The sequence below is a fragment of the Stegostoma tigrinum genome, chromosome 6, assembly GCF_030684315.1.
Source record: "Stegostoma tigrinum isolate sSteTig4 chromosome 6, sSteTig4.hap1, whole genome shotgun sequence".
NCBI lineage: Eukaryota > Metazoa > Chordata > Chondrichthyes > Orectolobiformes > Stegostomatidae > Stegostoma > Stegostoma tigrinum.
Genome location: NC_081359.1, coordinates 69,901,023 through 69,917,615, shown reverse-complemented (window position 1 = coordinate 69,917,615; position 16,593 = coordinate 69,901,023). Strand labels below are relative to the sequence as shown.

The window sequence follows — 16,593 nt, the reverse complement described above, 5'->3', positions numbered from 1 at the left end:
TTTAAGATGATTTAATAATTTGAACATATCTGAATCCAAATGATTAGTATTGGTTTAGAAACCAATCTATCCATCCTCACTTATTCAATATCGCTCCATTTCAACTATCTACTGTTTCCTGCTTTTGTCTTCTAATCTCTATCGTTAATTCTCACTGTTTTCAGTTTCCGTGGGAATTGTTGAACTTTAGCCCATCTGACAACCATTTTATCATTTTTATAACTTATACCGTCTCATTTGTATTGAGCTCTGCTGCTTCATGTATTCTTCATCTCACTGACCTAATCGTGACTATTTGTCAAATCTTCCTGAGGCATTTATCTCAAATCCCCTCCTCCTGTTACTCTGAGCATGCAGGTGCTGACTTAAATAATATGACTTTTCTCTGCAGGTAATAAATGCCATTAAATGGCAAAATACGTGCAACTTTCAGCACAGTATCAAAATTTAAGCCATTGGCTCTTGTGGCAATACAGTTGTAACATGAAAAAAATGCTTTATTCATAGTGATTTTATCAAGAGACCTTTTACTTAGAAATGTCAAAAATAGGAGTAGGAGGTGGCCTTGTGGCCCTTCAAGTTTGTTCTGCCATTTATTATGATCATGACTGACCATCTAACTCAATAACCTACACTTTTTATTCTCACATATCTTTTCATCCATTTTGTCCCAAGTGCTTTATCCATCTCCTTGAAATCATAGTGTTTTGGCTCCGACTGCTTTCAGTGTTGGCAAATTCCACAGTTTTCTAGGTAAAGAAAGGCCTCCAATTTTGGTCATAAATGGTTTACCTTGTACCCTTACGCTGTGACCCATAGCCTGGAGTCCCCTGCAAACAGGAACCTCCTTTCTACATTTACACTGTCAAGTCATGTGGAAATTTTATAGATTTCTACGAGAGCCCTCTTATTCTTCTGGATGCTTGAATATTCATTCCAATAAATGTAATCTGAATTGATTCAACCTTCTCTCATATATATCAGTCCCACCACTCTAGGAATCAGTCTGGTAAGCCTTCATTGTACTCCCTTTATAGCAAGAACATGGTTGCTCAGTTGAGGAATTGTACACACAGTTCCAGGTGTGGTCTCACTAATGATTTGTATAAATGTAGCAAGACATCCCAGCCGTTGCACTGAAATCCTTGTGTTATGATGGCCAACATACAGTTTGTCTTCTTTGTCACCTGCTGCACCTGCATGTTTATCTCCAGCGAATGGTGTACCTAGGATACTTGGGTCTCATTGCAAATTCCCCTCTCTCAATTTACAATAATTCAAATAATAATATGCCTTCCTGTTTTTGCTACCAAACTAATAACCTCACTTTTATCCATAGTACGCTGTATCTGCAATGCATTTGCGCACCCATTGTTTGTCCAAATCACAGTAAAGCATCTCTGCGTCCTCATTGCAGTTCACCCTCCCACTCAGCTTTGTGCTTTTTTACTTCTCTCATCTAAAACATTAATATGTATTATGAATAGCTGGGGTTCTAGCACTAATCTCTGTGATACCCCATTAGTCACTGCCTGGCTTTCAGAAAAAGGCCCATTTCTCCCTACTTTTTGTTTCTAGTATGCTGACTATATTTCTATCCATTTCATACATTACCTCCAATGCCATAAATTTTAATTTTACATGCTAATCTCCTATGTTGGAGTTGGTTGAAAGCCAATTGAAAGTCCAAATAAACCACATCACCTGGTCCCCACCCTGATCAACTCTACAAGTTACATATTTGAAGAATTGCAGTACATCTGTCAAGCATAATTTCCCTTTAGTAAATCCATGTTGATTCTGTTTGATGCTGCCACTGTTTTCCATGTGCTTTGCTATTAAATCTTTTCTATTATATAGAACCAAAGGTAGGCCATTCAGTCCATCAAGTTTGATCTTCTGTACAGTGAGATCTTGGCTGACCTGATAATCTTCATTTCCACTTTAACCCTCAATTCCCTTGATGATTAAAAATTCAACACTCTCTGCCTTGAATATACTTAACCTAGCCAACTGTGGTAAAGAAGTCCACAGATTCACTACCCTGACGTAAGAAATTCCTCCTCGTCCCTGTCTAAAATGTGTGACCTGTTATTCTGAGATAATATCCTCAGGTCCTAGACTTTCCCACAAGGGAATTTTTAATCTTTTCTGTATTTCTTGCTAATTTTATGAGACACACAACATCAGTCAAAACTTGAAAATGGATTTTTTTACAGTTACTAATATTTAGGGTGCAATTTCTCACATGCTTTGTTCTTCATAGCACTTGGTTATAGCCAATGGTGGTCTGGGCAATGGTGTCAGCCGGGAGCAGCTGAATGTGGTATTACAGAAATTTGGAACAGTCGAGACCCTTCTAATGCTCCCTCATAAACCACATGCATTTGTAACATATACTGCAATTCAGGAAGCCAAGGAGGCATACAGTGCTCTTAACGGACAAAACCTAAAGAGTAGTGAAAATACAAAACTTGCTACTTTATATCTAAACTTTGTGGAGGATGGTGAGTTTATTTTAATTTTTTTGCTTTTCATTTGTACTGAACTGCAAAGCTAAACTGTAAATGGTCTATCTTATGGTCTTCACTGTTAATGCTGAGCTGGTTAAAAATTTGGCATTGAGGTTTTGCATTGTAATTATTTTAGTTACCTCTACAACTTGAAGTTGGTTCTATCTCTGAATAGTAGCATGTCTAATCAATACATTTTTTCCAGAAGCCTTGCCCTACCTTTATAAAAGCTTTTACTTCACCTTTTTGTTTTTTGAAGCTAATTTTATATTCTTTGCAGATAAGATTTTAAGTTCTTTATGAAAATCTGCTTAGCCCCTGATGATTCAACAGTACAATCAAAGTCCTGCACTACCTACATGAGGAACTTGCCTTTATTCCTACCCCTAATCTCCACAGTTGTTAATTACAACTACAATATCTTGTTTATCATCTTGCCATACATACAGTTGTAATATATGTGTAAACATGTATGTATGTAATGTGTGATTCAGCATCCAAAGCACCAACAAAGTAAAATTTGATTTATTTCTTAAACATAAATCAGTAGCCTCAGTAACCTGTTGATGCCAATGCCTTGAGCTAAGACCTGACAGTGAGTTTTGTACCTGTCACATTGATACAACATGGTTTGGTAGTTAGGATCTAATACTCACTGCATTGACTCAAAAATAAGATGTTGTTAGAGTTCAATCATCCTGAACACCATTTTTCCCAAATATCCCCTTCCAGACAAAGCAATCATGTCCAACTCTGGCATTTGTCATGTTTTGGGACACTGTAAGAAATAGGAACAGGTGTTGGCCATTTGGCCCCCTTGTGCCTGTTCCATCATTCAATAGGATCACAGCTGATTAAGGTCTAATCCGACATATTTAACATCCACTTTCCCTGCCTTTTTCCGAGATCCTGAATTCTCCTACTGATCAAGATCTATCTGTTTTGGCCTTACATATATGCAAGGACTCTGCACTCACACAGCTGTCCATGGCAAGTTGTTGCAAAGCCTCTGAACCCTCTAACAAAAGAAATTCGTCCTTATCTGAGTCTTAAATTTGTGCCCTTTTTTTCTGAGACTATGCCCTCTGATCCTAGACTCTCCCATATCAGCATTTACTCTGTCAAGCCACCTAAGAACCCTATATGTTTCAATGAGGACAACGCTCACTCTTCTAAACTCAGAATTAGGCCATTCGGCCCATTGAGCCGGCTGTGCCACTATGCCATGGCTGAAACGTTTCTTAACCCTGTTAGAGTCATAGCCATAGAGTCGGACAGTGCGGAAACAGATCCTTTGGTCCACTGGTCCATGCTGAACATGACTCCAAACTAAACTAGTCCTACCTGCCTGCTCCTGGCCTATGCCCCTCCAAATCTTTGCTATTTATGTACTTCTCCAAATGCCTTAACTGTTGTAATTGTACCTACATCCACCACTTCCTCAGGAAGTTCATTCTGCAAGCGAATCACCTCTGTGCTTTTAAAAAAAATGCCCCTCATGTCTTTTTAAAAATCTTTTTCCTGTCACCTTAAAAAAAGTGCCCTTTAGCCTTGAAATCCCCCATCCTACGGAAAAGACAATTGCCATTAACTCTATCTCGTTATCTTATAAACTTCTTTAAGGTCCCCTCTACTGCATTCACCTCTTACCCGGTCTGTCTTAAAGTTCTGTTATGTTGCTAGCGTCTTCTATTGCTAAAACTGTTGCAAAGTACCTATTCAGTTCCTCCTCCATTTCTTTGCTCCCCTGTTAGTACTTCTCCAACCGCATTTCCTAGCGATCCAATGTTCACTCTTGACCCCGTTACCTTCTTATATATCTGAAAAAAATGCTGTTGCACTCCCCTTTTATAATTCATCTTCTCCCCCCACCCCATTGCGTTTTTTTTTAGTTATCCTTTACTGGCTTTTAATAGCTTCTCAAAAATCCTCACCACATTTTAAGCTTTTTCTTTTGCTTTTATGCTGTCCCTGTATTTCCCTGTCAGCCATGATTGCCTGGTCCTTCCTTTGCTTTATTTCTTTTTCCTTGGGATGAAGTTATGCTGTGTTTCGCAGATGATCCCCTGCTCCCCTTCCATTTAACTCTGACCAGCTCCTTCCTCTTTGTTTTTGTGTTTGTTACTCAATTGTGATACTGTTACATCTGGTGCTTATGCTGATATATCGTATACTCCAACCTTCTTGAAATAAGAACCAACATTCCATAACCCTTCCTGATTACCTGGTGTACCTCTGTGCTAGCTTTCTGTGTTTCATGCACAAGTTCCCTAAGTCCCTTTGAGTTGCGGCTTTCTGCACGTTTTCTCCATTTAAATCATACTGTCTCTTTATTCTTCTTTCTAAAATTAACAATTTCACGTTTTCCCACATTAAACTCCATTTGCCGAATTTTTGCCTAATAGTGTAACCTATCAAATCTCTCTGCAGTTTGTTTGTCTCCTTTCATGACTTGCTTTCCACCAATTTTTATTTTTGGCAAGTTTGGTTACAGTACATTTGCTTCATAAAACAATATATATTTATAATCATTTGTGGTCCCAGCACTGATTCCTGTGGAATCCCACTAGTTATATGTTGTCAACCTAAAAAATTACCCCATCCTGACTCACTGTTTTCTGCTCCTTAGCCAGTTCTCTTTCCATACTATTATATTACCTTCAACACAATGGCCTCTTACTTTATGACTAAATCTCTTGTGAGGTATCTTTATCAGATGTCTTCTGGAAGTCCAAATACATCTCATCCACTAGTTCCCCTCTGTCCGCTTTGGTTGAGACTTCCACATAAAACTAATAAATTGGAGTTTTCCCTTGCAGGAAGCCATACTTATGTAGCCTATGCTTTTCTAGATGAGTTGTTAATACTTTCTTGATTTCATCATTTTTCTAACATTTTTTTGAAGCTAGTTGGTCTACGGTTAGCAGTTTTTGCCTCCCTCTCATTTTGAACAAGAGTGTCACATTGACAGTTTTCTAATCCTTCAGTACTTCTCCAAAAACCATTGGATTTTGGAATGTTACAAGCAATGCATCCACCATCTCTGTACCTACTTTTCTTAGGATCCTTGGATGCAAGCCATCGGGGCTGGGGGACCTATCTACCTTCAGCCCATTTGTTTGTCTAATCCCAACTCTTTGTCATGGGTGATGGTGCTTAATTCCTCCCCCATATTCTTCAACAGTAATGGGATATTTCAAATCTCTTTCACTGTAAAGACTGATGCAAGATATCTGTTTAAATCCTTTGCCATTTTCTTGTTCCCCATAAAAACTGAATCTGAGGGATGCTAAGGAGCCATTGTTGGCTTTGACCTCACTCTTCCTTTTAATGTATCTGTTGTGATTGGAACCGGATGGATCTTGTTGACAATGAGGTCCATGATTGGGGTTGTTACCCTACACCAATCAGGGAGCCCTGGGAAATAGATATAAACAAGAGACTCAGAATCTCCTCACTGAAGAGATTTACTCTGACCTGCTGGCGGCAGCCAGTGTACTGTGCACAATGAAATAAAAGGTCACTTGGTGATGAGATACCAGCCTCTGTGCAGTTATTTTAGTATTTAAAGAAGGTCTTATTGTTAGTTTTTGTATTGCTTGCTAGTTTGCCCTCCTTGTTTACTTTTGTTTTAGTCCTCCTTTGCTGGATTCTGAAATTATCCAAATCTTTAGGGTAATCACCGACTTTAGTGTCTCATATGCTTTTTCATTCCTACTATATGAGGCATTATCTTGTTGTGTGTAGAACAGTCTCTGAGTAGTGTCCTTTAAGTCCGGAGTATCATATGTACTGTTCTCAAGGCAAGTTAGAGGAACATCAGTCAATCGCTTAGCCCTGTCAACTGTGCCAGTAGCTGGTTGACAAGGGTGATCCAGATGGCCATATGACTTCAATATTGCACTTCTCCTTTGAGGTGAGGAAGGTGTGGCCATTGGCAACCTTCTTCAGCAAAGCTTCCCTGGGATGTTTTGTCTCTCTAAGTGTAGGGATATTGACCTTGAGATTTGCAAGTTGCCTTATTTTGATGGTGGCTCCTCTTTGAGGACAAAGATTGACCTCACTATCTATCAATGCCAGCATTCCAAGTCACAAAGGCAAGGGTCTGCTTTGGACCCATTTTGTTTTCACTCACCAAACATTGACTCCACAGGATCCATTTGCCCAGCCACGGTGAGGTGAGACAGACTGTCTTTTGACCACCTGTTCTGGCTCCTTTCCCATGCAGGATGACTGGAGGGGACCCTGAAAAAGATCTGTTCAATCTGGTATCTGCTGCCAAGAATGTCCCTATCTTATTCAGGTGCTTAAGGACCATCAACGTAATGCTACCTACATGTCAGGTCATGGCAAACAATTTGCCTAGACTGTAATTTCTGTCTCACTTGCTTCACCTGCTTTTCGGTTTCATTTCTCACAGCTGAAGTGCTCTGAAAGTTTACTATCTAATGTTTAATCATCTAGGAATCTTTGCTTGTTTAAAAAATTGACGTTGAAATAGTGTTCACTCGTTTACATATGCTAATAAGCAGAAATATGTTTAAAGAATTGTAATTGCTAATGCTAGTAAAGACATTGTCATGGAAGAGTTAAAAACATTAATTTCTTTTTCAAGTTGTTAGTGAAGATGTTTTTCATTCAAGCCTACCGCCAGGCCTTCTGGTGATTGAAGACTTTATTTCTGCTGAATATGAGAAGAGGCTTTTGGTATTTGCAGATGAAAGCTCAAATGCAACAATGGAAAATGGTAAGCAGTACAGACAAAGACCGTGGTTAATATTTTTAACTATCTAAATTCAACAAATATACAATAGTCAATTAATTGTTTATCCTGTCACTTAACAATTTTTCTATTAATTTGACAAGGAAAGGCAAAGGCGCTGCTTGATGAGAGTATTGCTATTTCATATTCTGATGTTTGATCTCAGATGTTTCTGCTGATAGCATGAATGTATGACTTATCTAAGTCCCCAGCCATCTGTTGTGAGATTTGGAAACAGTCAATTGGCTAATGTAATGAACCTATTTAGATAATTTAAGACCATACCTTTGGCCCAGAGGTAATGACATTACTACTCTGCCACACGCCCAAAAACCTACTATAACAGGTATTCCAGATCGTCTCCCATCCAAGTCGTAACTATGCCTGAATCTGCTTAGCTTTTGAGATCAGATAAGAATCAGAATACCTTCAACATATATCATATAGAGTGGCAGCACACCCCTAAATGAGACCACTAAAAAGAAAAGACCCATCATTTATCAGCCATGCTGTGATGAAGATAGAGCCTGTGGTTTTTGGTTTACAATGCGAGTGTCATCCTAGTTGGCCTCTGCACCTCCCTTGCATGAGATATACTGCCCAGAGGAGCGTAAAATGATATTGACCGCTTATCTGTCCTGTATTTCTAATTCCAGTCTATGATACAACACTTTGCTGTTCTCTGTTCAGATGTGTCTTTCTAATTCTCAACCTGCACTGTAATTTTAGTTCTGGCACACAATAGGCCACGTAATCATGCTTAAATAATTTTGATATGGTTCTGAATGAAAAGCTATGAAATAGTGACCATAGTAAAAGCATGAGGGGCAAAATAGGTACTTGATGTTTGTTTACTTCACATCTTGTTAGCATTTGCTTTTTTTTGTGTAGCAGCTATTATGAATAAAATTACAAATCAAATTGTAAATTGTTTCCTCTTTTCCTCATAATTTTGTTTTTAAAGAATGTGACAGTGTAAACACAATTTTTAAAAGCATTTTTTAAATGAATACTACACCTGACATTGGAATCCAGTCTTCAAAATAAAGTTTGTAATTTAGTTTTTGATTTTTTTGTTTCTAGCCCAGAAATCTCTGAAACATCGAAGAGTGAAGCATTATGGTTATGAATTCCGTTATGACAACAACAATGTAGACAAAGATAAGCCCCTACCTGGAGGTACATTAGATGGCAAACAGGTTTTTGTTGCAACAAGTGACTTGTAAACAATTGCAGAAATTATCTGATTTTAAAAAATCTGTTTTCTGCATTGCAGAGTGCATGAAACATGACAATGCTGAAGCACAGTGTTTGTGCTGAATGATAATTGACTTAAAAAAATGTTGCCTTGCTAACCATATTTCTACTTATTTATGTAGAAGCTTGAAGCATGTTTATGGTTATCTCTACTGTCATGCTTGGAACAGTAACTGAATGAACTATGACAATTCTCTAAAAATTGTGTTTTTGAGATAGATTTTTAGCTGCATGACTTTTTTGTTTTGGACTTCAGCTTGATATTAATTATATGCCGTAAATATTTCCATGTCCTTCTCAATTTCTTATTTCTGGGTAGAAAAGAAATGCAGGTAAGCTTGCAATAAAGTTGCCTCTTAGTAAAGAAGAGTAAAACGCTCACATTTGCATGTTGAAATTCAGAGTTAAAGCGCAAAGATTTCCCCTTTTAACACAACCAAAAACATTGTCCCTTTAATGTAGTCATTTGATTTTTCTTCCCCCCGATCAGTCCAAATGATTGTCAGCTTCTGAGATTTACTTCTGTTCTTTGCCATTCCTAGACTGGTACTTTTTTAAACATGAGAACAAATTTTTCTGCAGGCCAGGGTTTTTCTCTGGTGAAGTCTATAAAACTGTCTGCCTTCTTCCAGCTCCATACATTTGATGTTTTTGACCCAAGCAGGATCTCCTAACCATATTCCTGAACAATGCACTATAGAGACTTTCAGCCTCTAGCTACAATCTCTTGCCTGTACCTCGGCAGACAACCAGTCATTAGAAAAATCTTTCACTCTCAAAGCCAATCTCAATAGCAGTTTGAATCCAAGTAGAAATGCTAATTGTCCTTCCTTGGTCTCTAACACATTCACCTTGGAAGTAAATCAACATTTTAAGGCTCAACTGTTCTCAGCCTGACGTTCTGAACATCTTCCTGGGACTTGTTGCTGCCATCATTTCCTAATGCAAGCATCATGAATCTAAACTCCAACAAAACTTTATTTTCAACAGCTTATATCACTCAAGAATGTTCTCCAGTAGATTTCAGAATGGATCACATGTATTGCTTCATTCTTATTTTAACTTAAAGATGCAGTGCCAAAACACTGCATTAACTCAACAACTGACCATTTGTAAAGAAATTTCTGGAACCTGTTCATAATTTCACTGCCACTGTTCAGGTTGGTTGGCTCGCCACACTGGTTAGTTGTGCCGCAGATGTTTCATTACCGTGCTGGGTAACATCATCAGTACAGCCTCCAATGAAGCTGAGGCTGCACTGATGATGTTACCCAGCACGGTAATGAAACATCTGCGGTACAACTAACCAGCTTGGCTGGCTAAACAACCTCAGCACCCACAGCCCGAGCTACAAATCTACTCCAAAACCTTAGACACTGCCACTGTGCCGCAAATCTCAATGTGTCTCTTCCTATTCTTTTTAAGTCAGTAGGAAACTAACTAGCTAACTAAGCAAATTGAACAAAATAAAACTACATCACAAACCCTTAAAAGGGCATTGGGTAGAGTATCAAGTAAATCGATTATATCAAATAGCTTAATCAGTTTTGATTAGGCCTATGTTAAAAAGTACCAGCCCCTTTAGGAGGGTCAGTGCGTCTTTCTGCGTCCACACAAGTCATTATTCAGTTAATACCCCGGTCTGCAGTCTCCTAACCTTAATTTCAATGATTAACAAGTTTAAGGGAAATAATACTGTCTATCCTGAATTCTGAATAAGATGCACGTGCTTTGCTTTCAAGATGAAAATTTTTAAAAATCTCAGAAATGAGTATCTCTAACACCACTAAGATGCAATTTCAAATTTATTGGTTTTAATATTTCCAATTTATAATGTTAGCTGATTTCATTATCTTGATCTTGGGGTCAGAATAATCGTGGTGCTTGCTGATGATTTGACTATTTCTGTTTATACTTGGATCTCTAAATGTCAGATTTTGCCAAATGATTTTTTTTATTGCTTTAAAAGTGCAAAATTAGAAGCAATTGAACAATTTTTAGGTTTTTGTTGTTGCTTATTTTAAAATTTAGGTCTTCCTGAGATTTGCAGTGAAGTTTTGGAGCAATCCATGACAGAAGGATACATAAAATTTAAACCTGATCAACTCACCATTAATCAATATGAGCCTGGACAAGGTGAAATATGCTTTACACTTCAAATTATTATAAGTGTGCGTCAGACAAAGCCAGAGAGAACTTCCTGTGCTGGTCAAATGTTAGTTGTGTTAATTTAGGGTGATAGAATACGATGATTTACTTTCAACCTCTTTATACAACTATAACATGCATAAACATAACTTTCTTTACTCTCAAACTCTCATTTGAATGCTACAGTATAACACTTGGACACAGAATTGACTAATATTTGGGATTAACTAATTTCAGAAGTTCCTGATTGATTTGAATACAGCGCAATGTTGAACTTTTTAGAAAATGCTTTGTTGTATTCAGCAGATCATAGCAATAAAGCATCAAATGTCAACATTTTGATCAGTTTTACTCAAACTGTATTAACATTGTAATTTTGTTTTGCAACTATTCCTACAGGAATTCCTCCCCACATTGACACTCATTCAGCATTTGAGGATGGGATCATTTGTCTGAGCCTAGGAGCGGAGGTAAATTCTATTTTGGACCTTCAATAACAAAAAAAGTAGACATTCTTACCAACTGTTCGTAGAATGCCTTGCAAACAAGACAAACTAATGGAAATTCTCTATCTGGTTTCAGTAGTTATATTTTGAAATTGGAACTGCCATATGGATAGAAAATTACTTAAACTGGTTGTGTCCTGATCGATTGGTCTGTTTGTCTGCTGAGCTCTGTGAATTTTGTTCTCTCCAGCTTTACAATATTATGATCACAAGAATCACTTTGATTTAAGACTTCTTTTTTGCTTTGTTTGCATCAGGTACATAGATACTATAAACAAATTATTAGTGTGAAGCAAAATTCACCAGTCCTCCAGTTGTATTGTAAATATAGCATGCATTTCGAATCAAATGAGGGAAATGGAGTGATACTTTCAGGGAGTGGTTTATCCTTTTGCTTCACTTGAGTTGCAATTATAAAATGCAGCATTGGGGCAAAACCAAAATTCATGTTGATGTTTCATGTTCATGCACTCTTTCATACTTTCTGTAATGATCTGCTTCTCCAGAGGATGATGGGATTTTCACATAACCCCTGGAACAAATTGTATTTGCAGGATGTCAGCAATAATGTCTTGATATGATGTTGTCATAAAAATAGCTCGAGGAGAGCACAGTTTTGAAATGCATATCAAGTGTTTGATCAATTTGGTTGCAAAATTATACTTCCTACAGAATAAGATATATTATCGGCAATATAATTTGTCATTCATTTCCAGAGGTAAACTCATTGAAATGTACAAGGTTCTGAACAGGTTTGACAGAGTACACTCTGAGAAGTTGTTTCCCTTTTTCGGAAATCTACGCATGGAACAAAAAGTGAAATAAACATGTTGGTGGACTGGGTGTACAAGTGACAGATAAGGTTCAATGTGGAGAAATGTGAAGTGATTCATTTTTTTTAAAAAGAACATGAAGAGACAATATAACATAAGAGGCACAATTTTAATGGTATGCAGGAGCAGAGAGACCTGAGTTTATATGTGCAAAAGAAAATGAAGGTGGCAGGACAAGTTGTGAGAGATTTTGGTAAAACTTGTAGTATCCTAGGCTTCGGTAATAAGGCCATAGAGTAAAGGAACAAGGAAGTTATGTTGAACTTGTAAAGATAATAATTTGGCATCAGCTAGTCTGTTATGTCCAGTTCTCGATGCCCCTTATTAGGAAAGATGTGAAGATGTTTTAGGAGACTGCAGATAAAAGATTCACAGCAATGATTTGGGGATGAGGTGCTTTAATTGTGAAAACAAATTGGAGAAATTATCAGTGTTTTCTTTGGAGAAAAGGCTGAGGGGAGTTTAGTTGCAGGCATTGAACGTCCTGAGTGGTTTTGGCAGTGTAGGTGTGAAGACACTGTCGGCAGTTTTAACTGGATAGAAAATGCTACATCTTTAAACTAATCGGTTAAAGATGCAAAACTGACATGAGGCACAGGTCTGGGATATACTATCTGACAGTGTAGAGGAGACAGGTTCAAACAAAATATTTAAAGGTGAATTAGATAATTATCTAGAAGGGTAAAATGTGCAGAGTTGCAAAAAAGCAGAGAGCTAGCATTAGTATGACAGGTTGTTGATCTTATAAGATTGAAAAGAGCAGAAATTTCTTTGCTTGTGCTTGTGAATCTTTAGAGAATTCTCTATCCAGAGGGTGATGGATGTTCCAACTTTGAATACATAGAAGGCTGAGATAACACAGTGTGGAGCTGGGGGAACACAGCAGGCCATGCACCCAGCTCCACACTGTGTTATCTCTGACTCTCAGCATCTGCAGTTCTTGCTATCTCTAAGGCTAAGATAGGTTGTTGATATTTCAGACTGTCAAGAGGTAAAAGGAATGAATTTAATGGTGGCATGGGTTCTAACAGCTATATGACACTTGCTTGCTCCTATTTCAGTGTTATTCTGCTTTGATTTTGTCAATTGAAAAACTTTGAGACTAGAGCACTCAGAAATAGAGTATTATGTCTCCTTTTGTCATAAAGAATTGTAGGTTGCATTAATCTGAAGTTTCTGTTTAGAGCCATGGGTTTTAATTTGTGGCATCCTTGTACACCTACTTGACGTGTAATGCTGTGCCCCTTCTCACTGCGTGGCCACCTATCATTTGTGGAACTTGGCTAATAAAGAAGGGTCTAGGCCCGAAACGTCAGCTTTTGTGCTCCTGAGATGCTGCTTGTCCTGCTGTGTTCATCCAGCCTCACATTTTATTATCTTGGAATCTCCAGCATCTGCAGTCCCCATTATCTCTAATAAAGAAAGTATCTGGTTTTGCAGTCCATATTTGGATAGTTCCTCACAAATGTTTGGTTAGAATTTTCAAGTATGCTATTAAGTTGACAGTCAAACCAACCTGTACCAACCCAGCTTTTAATTTCTTTGCTCGTTTAGGAGATGGAAGCAACATTTTGGATTACAGATAGTTACAATTACCAAGGATAGAACTGGTCTTGCATTGTGTTTATCAGACTCTTGCCAACTTCTGGCCATGTTCTACTTGGAGTCTAGTATCAAAGTGTTCTCTCGATTTGCACATGATGAGCAGTTGGACTATTTTACCTATTTTTATGTTGTTGAGCTTGTGCTTCAAATTTAATTTCCAGTTTTTATGTTGATGAGAATATTGTTGATTAAATCCTAAAATCACTGCAAGCAGAGGTTTTCAAACCATCAAACCTAACAGATTCAAATAAGTGGAGTCAATGTTAAAAGGTTTCCAGTTTTGCAACTCTGGTCTCAGTTTAAGTGCATAGTCATCTTGATATTTGACAGTTTTAGGCAACTCTAAGAAGTATAAAGAGCGGTAAATTGGATTGGAAATTGCAAAGGAGTCTGTGAGTACCATGCACTTTGGTAGAAAGAAAAGAGGCTTAGATTATTTTCTAAATGGAAAAGGCATCAGAAAACTGAAGCACAAAGGAACTTAAGAGTTCTAGTTCAGCATTTATTGGATTCAGATTTCATTAACTGCTGTGATAAAATTGAAACTCATTTCTCCAGAGCGTTAAAGAAAAAAATGAAAAGAATTGCGAGTATTTGAAATCAGAAACAAAAATAGAAGCAGCCGAATTCAGAAGCTTTGTTCTAGGTGGCGCTCGGTATGCAGTGGTGTACTACGGCGATCAGTGCTGATTCCCTTATTCTTTGTGGTATTCAAAAATTACATAGATGTAAATATGGGTGGCATGATAAATAAGTTTGCACATGTAACAGTGATTGGCCAGGTGGTTGCCAGTGAGGAGGAAGGTGCTAGGTTTCAAGAGAAAATGGTCAGATAGACGGATCAGTGGTATTCATAATTTGACCCTGATAAATGTGAGGTGATGCACTTTGGAAGAACGAAGAAGAGAAGGGAGTGCTCAATGAATGGCAGGACACCGAGAAGCTCAAGGGAGCGGAGGGTTCTTGGGGTGCTTGTCCACAGATTTCTGAAGGTGACAGGATAGGTTAATGAGGCAGATAAAAAGGCATATGGGATACTCGGCTTTATCAGTTATGGCATAGATTTTAAGAGCTGGGAAGTTATGCAGGAGCTGTACAGAAGTTTAGAATGCAGTTCAGGTCATCGCATTATAGGAAGGATTTGATTGTACTGAAGAGGATGTAAACTAGATTGATCAGAGTATTGTCTGGCATGGAGCATTTCAGCTCTGAAGAGAGGCTGGAGAAGTCAGGTCATTTTCTTTACAACAGAGAAGGTTAAAAGTCTATAAGATTGAAGAACATGGACAGGGTGAACAGAAAGCAGCTTCTACTTTTAATCAAAGGATCAACAACAGAAGCATAATTTTAAAATTAAGGGCAGAGGTTTAGAGATGACTTGAGGAAAAATCTTTTTACTCGGAGGTTGGTGAGGCTCTGGAATGTACTGCCTTGGAAGGTACTTCAGGCAGAAAACTTAAGAACCTGTAAAAAGTATTTGAAGTACCATAATGTTCAAATCTATGGACCTAGTTTTGGAATGTGGTACACATGTAGGAAGCAGTATATTTTTGGTAGTAAAGACTTGATGAGCCAAAGGGCCTCTTCCATGTTGCATGATTCTGTAAATCCTGAGACTATTGCTTGAGAGGTCCTGTCATTCAACCTCCCATTTCACTCCCTGAAATTAGCATTCAGGACCTTATGCCCATTCTTAACTTCTTCATTGGTACCAACATGGTTCATGATGTCTGGCTGGTCATCCTCCTCTGGCAAATGTTCTGCTGTTCTGTAACATCCTGTGCCTGACATGAAGGAGGCAACACGTTATGTTGGAGTCACGCCTGTTTGATCTTCTGATTGTGGAATTCCTGTCTGGTGTAGCTAGGATGACTTGACTCTTGAAGAACTGTTACCTTTACCATTATCAAAATGGGATACTGATTAGTGAGTATGGTAAATGCAGGGTATTTCTGGACTGTCTGCCTGAATGTTATCTATTCTTTCATTGCCTGCACACTTTTAACCTTCAGGATGACAGCTTCCCTAATTGCACTTCCCGTGGAGTCTTCTCCCTCATGGATGCACAATGGGAACTTCAGCCAAGTTATTTCTGGAACTCTGAATTCAGGCTTGAAAAGCTGAGGGAACCTCATGCAGATGTGCTTGTCGGGGACACATGCCATGTCTGTAATGTCATGCATACCTCAGGATGTATGCTTACCTGAGCTGACCTTCCATTCTGAAGCTTTAATAAATTATTTTTTACAATTAGAATAGCAGAAGAAACTCATTAAACAGCATCTTCATGTGCTGAAGTAAAATCCAACTGCAGGAGCTGCTCTCAGTGCTGCTCCCTCTGTGCACATGCTTTTTCATCTCTCAGACCACTGCTGTCTGTAGGTGATGCTGACTGCCTTTGGGTCCTCACCTCGCCCATTTCTCTGTTACATTTGAAATTCCAACAGGAAATGAGCCATTGTATCTTACAGTTCATGTTGTTGTTTTCTTCCACATTATTTGTTGTACTACTCCCATTTGTTCCCAGATCTCCGTATGCCTTAATTCCCTTTTTTCATCCTGATATTAATCTAATCCAATATGAAATGTCCACGTGGCTCCAGTTTAAAAAAAACCCTTTACTGAGGAAGGACATGGGGGAGAGAATGGATTCATTCAGCCTTGTCACTGTGGAATATGGTGAGCTTGGCAGAAACCTATATCAGTACAGTGTAAGGGATCACATGTTTTTCCTTCATGCATTAAATTTGGAATGGAAGGGAACACTGCTGTGCTGAATCTTTCAACTTGAAAATAAGCAGTGCTCATGGTTAGCTGCAGAAAATGTTCCTTTTGGAGCAATAATTTTGTTACATTATTGGGACTCGGTGACAGAAATCTTTCAGTTAAGGAGAAACTGCCTGATGACAGCCCTCTGATTAGTCCAGCTGCAGGATGCTGAAACGTTAGTGCAGCCAAAAACATCCAGA

At 38.3% G+C, this 16,593-nt stretch overlaps 1 protein-coding gene across 3 annotated transcripts in view; it reads left to right on the top strand.

The window, feature by feature from the left end:
• The window catches only part of alkbh8 (alkB homolog 8, tRNA methyltransferase), a 53,496-nt gene that overhangs the window by 5,118 nt on the left and 31,785 nt on the right, over window positions 1–16,593 (top strand). For 2 of the 3 annotated variants that reach the window (XM_059646631.1, XM_048532891.2), the window contains exons 2-6: window positions 2,267–2,507; window positions 7,129–7,260; window positions 8,359–8,454; window positions 10,564–10,668; window positions 11,080–11,150. In XM_059646631.1, coding sequence (XP_059502614.1) covers window positions 2,267–2,507; window positions 7,129–7,260; window positions 8,359–8,454; window positions 10,564–10,668; window positions 11,080–11,150 — 645 coding nt within the window. The remainder of the gene's footprint in view (window positions 1–2,266; window positions 2,508–7,128; window positions 7,261–8,358; window positions 8,455–10,563; window positions 10,669–11,079; window positions 11,151–16,593) is intronic. The other variant, XM_059646632.1, reaches the window with a different exon arrangement.